A 6,351-nucleotide genomic window follows, 5' to 3' on the forward strand; every position below is an offset into this window, starting at 1 on the left:
ATATATACAAATATGCATTTGTCAAAATAACATTCCTTATTGTTATTCAGACTTAATAAATAAAAAACATTATTCAAAACAGTATTTGCAAAAAATGTTTCCATTGGAATGTATAATACAATGTATTTCTTTATAGTTTATAAGTTGAAATAGTCCTGTGAGGTGAAAGACTTTCCAATGCGACAAGAGTTGAGTTGGGAAGTGAACAGATATCGGACATACGGATGAACCCACGGTTTCGGGTTATGAATGCGTCATAGCCTTTGTTTTGACTCCATTTCTGGAATGATGGGCAGCAAAAACAGAAGCACTCTAAGACGAAAGCCGGGCAAACAGATTTATCTGGAAACTGCCATTCCGCCGCCCACTTGACCTCCCCCGTGGATTTACCCGACTTATCTTTACACACTTCCGTTTCACATCCGCGGAGAATGGTCCGTAACCGTAACCGTAGCCCCGCACTTTACGGGTTTACAACTGTATTTTGCAACCCAAAAACTGAAAACCCCGTGTGACGACGTCAGAGCGGTGAAAAAACAGGCGCACATTTTATTTGCACCATATACGAGAACGTCTGTCTATCTGCTGGCATCTATTATATCTATCAGATACTGCGATACTGAGATACTGCGATACTGCGATACTGAGATACTGAGATACTGAGTAGGTAAGTAAGTGGGGAGGTGCTAAGCCCGATAAGGCATCTTGACACCAGCATCCCGGCCAGATCGGGCTATATAATCGGCCGTATTCTCGGCCAGCAGCTCACACAACGATCGACCGACGTTAGCCACTGGCGACGATGACACGACTTTCATCACTACACCAATTAACCAACGAGTCCAGAGGCAATCCAATCGAAACCACCTTCACAGTGCGAAAGATGACGGGCCACAGGATCTCCGGGCTCTCCACCATCCTGCTGCTCTGCGCCGCCGTGGTAAGTAGCACCTCCTGCCACGAGGATCCGGGGCGTGTATACCACCTGACCCATTGATAACTTGCAGCTGCTGACCAAGTCCTGCGGCATCCTGGCGCTCAGCGGCGAAGGTTCCTCCGCTCAGGAGCAGCAGCTGGCCGCCCAGGCGGAGCCATGGAGCGATGCCACCACCACCACCATTCAGCCGGGTGAGGAGGGTTCCGGTTGGGACACCACCTTGCCCACTGAGCTCACCACTGAGGCGAATGAGGAAACCACATTGGAGGCTCAGGAGGGCACCACAGTCGGTTCTGGCGAGGGGGAGATCAGCACTGCTGCTCCGGAAACCTCACCAGCTGGCCAGGATGACTCCTCCCCAGCAGCTGAGACTACAGTCGCCCCCGAGGAGACCTCCTCCGCTGCCGAGGACACTTCACCGGCTCCAGAGGAAACAACCACAGCCGAGGCAGATGCAGAGGCTTCATCCAGTTCCTCCACTGCTGGTCTTCCCGAGAGTTCGCCCAGTTCATCCTCTACAGTCGCTCCAGAGAGCTCTAGTTCCTCCACCGCAGCTCAGCCAGAGAGTTCCTCCAGTTCATCCTCCACCGCAGAGCCAGAGAGCTCCTCCAGTTCCTCCTCCACCGCAGAGCCAGAGAGCTCCTCCAGTTCCTCCTCCAGTGCCGCTCCTGGCGAGGCCACCATTGCACCCACTCCGCCCACTTTCCAATGCCAGGCGGCGGGACTTTTCCCGCACATTAGTGGCGACTGCAGGCGCTACCACAAGTGCCTGCTGAATCCGGTGCTGCGGCAGCTGCAGGAGATCGAGGTCACCTGTCCGCCTCTGACCGCCTTCTCATCGAGCCTGGGCAGATGCGTGCGGGACGTGGCCGAGTGCCAGGAGGACAGCTTCCAGTGCCTGGCTGTGGGCCGATTTGCCGGACACGATGACACCTTCTACTACAGCTGCGTGGCCAGTTTGCAGGGCGGATTCCACAAGTTCATTGTGCGCTGCTCCAGCGGCCAGAGATTTGAGGCCGTGATCGGTGGATGCTGGCGCTATGACTGGACGCAGATTGTGCCGGGCCAGGAGGCCACGGAGGTTAGCGATCTGGCGGCCATCAAGCGGGAGCTAAAGCTGTACAAGGCCGAGGAGAAGCTGCGCCTCAAGGCCACCAAGGAGCAGGAGAAGCTGGCCAAGAAGCAGCAGAAGCTGGAGGAGAAGGCCGCCAAGAAGGCGGCCAAGGAGCAGGCCAAGCAGCAGGCGAAGGCCGAGAAGGACAAGGCCAAGGGCGAGTCCATCGAGAGTGCCGAATCCTCAGAATAGCCGAGATAATCTCAATCTCAACGGGGAGCCCCGCCCCCCCATCTATGTTGGTCCATTGCTCTAGTCTAGGGAATTTATATTTCTGCATTTTTTTTTTTTGTTAACTGTTTTTTTTTTGCCTACTGGTGTAAATAAAGAATATAAAAAAATATTGGAAATGGAATTTATTTATTTTATATAGACGAACAACAGAATTTATAAGACAGATATCCGATTTTGAAAGGACATAACTCCAAAGGTTTGCAGTTACATTTTTTTTTTTAATTTGATTTCTATTTCCTTCTAGAACCATAACTTCAACCATAACTTGTCTCGCAGAAATCCAATTTCGAAAAGGCATACCTTTAAGGTTCTTTTTGGGCGGACTTAATGCAAATAAAATTTAAAAAAAACTCACCTTGCAAAAATGTGATCCAAAACCAGCACTTTAAGGTCCATAAGTTTTCTTACAGATTGGCATTAATCTAAAGGTTTACCAACCATGTGCGTTTAAATGTTGGCTTGATATTTCTAAGTCTATAACTCTTCTCGCAGAATTCCCATTTAAAAAAGACATATCTTTTAAGGTTTGTGGTTTAGTTTTGTTTTCTAAGAATCTGCGGTAAAATTATGTTTTATTGTCGATTTATTGTATAGATTTTCTGGGCAAATGAATCAAATTTAAATTTTCAAAAATGGTTTTGCAGAAACATGACCCAAAACCAGCACTTTAATTTTTTTTTGACTTAAGATATATCCATAAGATATCTCACAGAAATCCGTTTTTCAATAGGTAAACCTCTTAAGATTTGTGTTGTGATTCAATTTCCTAGGAACCTGCGTTTGTGTCAATTTTTTGGCCGACTAATGAAATTTAACTTAAAATAGTTTAAAGAAATTTTTAAAAAGAAATCATTAAATTTTAATTTATTTATTTGGTAATGGCTTAGACGAAATAACGAAGTCTTAAAACTGTTTCTTACTAATGAAATATATTTTTTAAGAAAGGTATTCTACTCTTTTTTAAAAATTTAAAGGCTTTTCACGAGACTATTGCATTTGCTAGTGACATTTAAATTACCTTTTAACTTTTATTGGTTTATGGTATGTAGAAAAGATTGGGCAGCTTGAGCAGGTGTGAAATCTTTTCAAAGAAAAATGTTAGTCCTGATAAGCTTTTAGATTTTTCTACTAGTTTCACCATTAATTACTATACTAAGAGAATTTATCTTTACTAAGTAAATTAGGTGCTGAAATGAACTGCCTTGCTTTTTATTTTGGATCTTGCAATATAAATAATAATAAACAATATTGAAAGATAGGGTGTCTATCTTAGCTTATTTAAATGTAATATAGTTTTGAAATATTACTCAACATATAGATAATCCACAAAGAATTTTTATTAGGGAAAGCCTAATGTTAGTAAACTTAGAATTAAATGTAATGTTTTTTGAAGTAAACGAAAAATAATGGTTTATCCCAAAAATGTAAAAGTTCCTTAGAGATATCTAAATAATTGATTTATGAAGTAAAACGAAGTAGACAGGTGTAAATAAAAAAGGGGACTTAATAAATGCACAATAGCAACTCAGCATAACATTTCTTCCTAATTCTGGCAAGGGCTTAGGTCATTTTGAGGTTTTCCAAAAATCGTTTTTTTCTTTATCTAAATGTTTTTCTATAGTCTCAAATCCATGCAATACAATAAAATTAAAAATCCCTATGATCGGCCATTGATAATTCATTTTTATTTACTACAAAAACGTTATTGCTACCAGTTTTACCTTCCCTGCGAGAACGGCAATATTGATAAAAATCTGAAAAAAGGGATTTTTAAACTTCAGTTGGGGACTAGATGACACCCAGAAGTGGGAATTTCCAGAACGCAAGATAAACGTTAATTGAAGGCCCTGGAGATATGACATTTATATTGATCGCCTATCTGAAGCTCGGTCTAACTTTTCGCCCACTATTATCTACAGTGGTCCGAATTTCGTCTTTATCAGCTAATCGCACGCAATCTGTAAGATTGCGACCGGCACCTTTTTGGGCCTGGCTATAAAAGCGAAGTTTCGATTGTCCGGCCAGTTAGTCCGTCGAACCAAGTACCGAGAGGTAAAGCGAAAAATCAAAACCCCCAACAAGAGAGAGATGTTCAAACTATCGATGCTCCTGGGCCTGGCCCTCATCCTGGCACCATCGGTGATCCAGGCCAAGTCCCTGTGCCGCCGGAGCGGCTACTTCGCCATAGTGGACAACACGCCGGACTTCTATGCCTGCCAGGCCACCGGTTTCGGTGGTTTCTCCATGCGCTTCCTGCGCTGCCCCGCCGGTCTGGTCTTCAGTTCCGCGTCGGCCCAGTGCATCGCCAGCCCGATTTCCACATTTGAGGCCCGCGACGATAGCAACATCGAGAGCCCCACCATTCCACCCACCACTGAGGCTCCTGCAACCACGGAGAAAACAGCAACCAAACAACCCGTAAACAGTGAAACCGCAACCAATGAACCCGATACAAATGAACCCGTCACTGGTGACAGCTCAAGCGATGTGCCAGATACCGACACCACCGACGTTACCAACACCAACGACTCCACCGACGTTACCAACACCAACGACTCCACCGACGTTACCAACACCACCGACTCCACCGACGTGACCAACACCACCGACTCCACCGACGTTACCAACACCAACGACTCCACCGACGTGACCAACACCACCGACTCCACCGACTCCACCGACGTTACCAACACCAACGACTCCACCGACGTTACCAACACCACCGACTCCACCGACGTTACCAACACCACCGACTCCACCGACGTTACCAACACCAACGACTCCACCGACGTGACCAACACCACCGACTCCACCGACGTGACCACCACCACCGACAATGATTCGGGAAGCACTGTGGAAAGTTATCCTTGCCCCACCACTGGATTCTATCCGTCAAGCAACAGCTGCTCCAGCTTCATCCTCTGCTTTCACAACGATGAGAATAAGCTGCAGTCACATGTCCTTCAGTGTCCTGGAGGCATGGAATTCGATCCGTTCAATAGCTTCTGTTCAGTCAATTACAATTGCAATGCCTAAGCATAAGGATGTCCATGGCAGGCGAGGATCAAGTGGCTAGAAAGGAATGGGAAGCAATAAAACCGGTCACTGCGTTTACACCACCTGCCACTTTTATTTACTTCATAGTTTCCGCTTTTTTTTTGTATTTGTGATTACTTTTTTTTTATGGTGTTCTGAAGTGAATAAATTCTAGTTTAATTATTATTATTAATTTATTGGAAATCATATCTGGGCATCGTGATTGAATGTCAAGTGGTTCCGTATGACGGCAATTTCAATTTCAATTTCAATTTCATACGCATTATCCATCAAGGCGATAAGAAGGGAGTCCTACTATCTAATCGCCTGTCACTAAAAGATCGCTTGACCGGTTCTCAAGTGACAAATCGGTCTCGCAAAGATGTCACCAAGGAACATTTCCTGATCGCGAATCAATTTTTTTAGGCCGGAGTAGAAAATGATTAAAGAAAAATCAATGGAAAATTGTTTGAATTATTTTTTAAAGGGTAACTTTTTTTGGTTATCATTCAGCGAACCTTGGAAATATTATCTAATCTTTTCTGAAAGATATTTTCTACTTTCATTCATCTTTCATTGCAGTCTCATTTCTCTGGCTGGTCTTGATGATTTACCTTGGAGACTTACCATTGAGTTCCTGGTGACGAATCTTATCTCTTTTCTTAAAATTAAGTTAAATAACTTTGTTAAGCAATTAGTACGCAAGCCATTTAATATCAAAACCCATGCAGAAGATATAAAATTACATGCCTTTAACAGCTCCTGGAAAAATATCTTATCTTCATTTTATTGATTGCTTTAGACCTGTTATTAAATAAAATTGTCATTGATCGATGGAATTTTAAAAAGTCTCCTATTGTTTCCCTATTTTAATTTTTCAGTGCCTATTTTTATACCCTTGCAGAGGGTATTATAATTTCAATCAGAAGTTTGCAACGCAGTGAAGGAGACATCTCCGACCCTATAAAGTATATATATTCTTGATCAGGATCACTAGGCGAGTCGATCTAGCCATGTCCGTCTGTCCGTC

At 44.0% G+C, this 6,351-nt stretch overlaps 2 protein-coding genes across 2 annotated transcripts; both read left to right on the top strand.

Annotated features, from left to right (window-relative positions):
* Nucleotides 1-755: 755 nt before the first annotated feature.
* Nucleotides 756-2,394, top strand: LOC108134931 (uncharacterized protein DDB_G0271670). Its single transcript, XM_017255451.2, has 2 exons — nt 756-940; nt 1,008-2,394. Exons 1-2 carry the CDS (start codon nt 803-805, stop codon nt 2,241-2,243), a joined length of 1,374 nt encoding a protein of 457 aa, XP_017110940.1. The 5' UTR covers nt 756-802; the 3' UTR covers nt 2,244-2,394.
* A 1,921-nt stretch (nt 2,395-4,315) lies between these two features.
* Nucleotides 4,316-5,399, top strand: LOC108134831 (dentin sialophosphoprotein). The gene has a single exon (XM_017255290.1). It carries the CDS (start codon nt 4,374-4,376, stop codon nt 5,319-5,321), a length of 948 nt encoding a protein of 315 aa, XP_017110779.1. The 5' UTR covers nt 4,316-4,373; the 3' UTR covers nt 5,322-5,399.
* The last annotated feature ends 952 nt before the right edge of the window (nt 5,400-6,351 follow it).

This window comes from Drosophila elegans, unplaced genomic scaffold, assembly GCF_018152505.1.
Source record: "Drosophila elegans isolate 14027-0461.03 unplaced genomic scaffold, ASM1815250v1 contig_149, whole genome shotgun sequence".
Lineage (NCBI taxonomy): Eukaryota > Metazoa > Arthropoda > Insecta > Diptera > Drosophilidae > Drosophila > Drosophila elegans.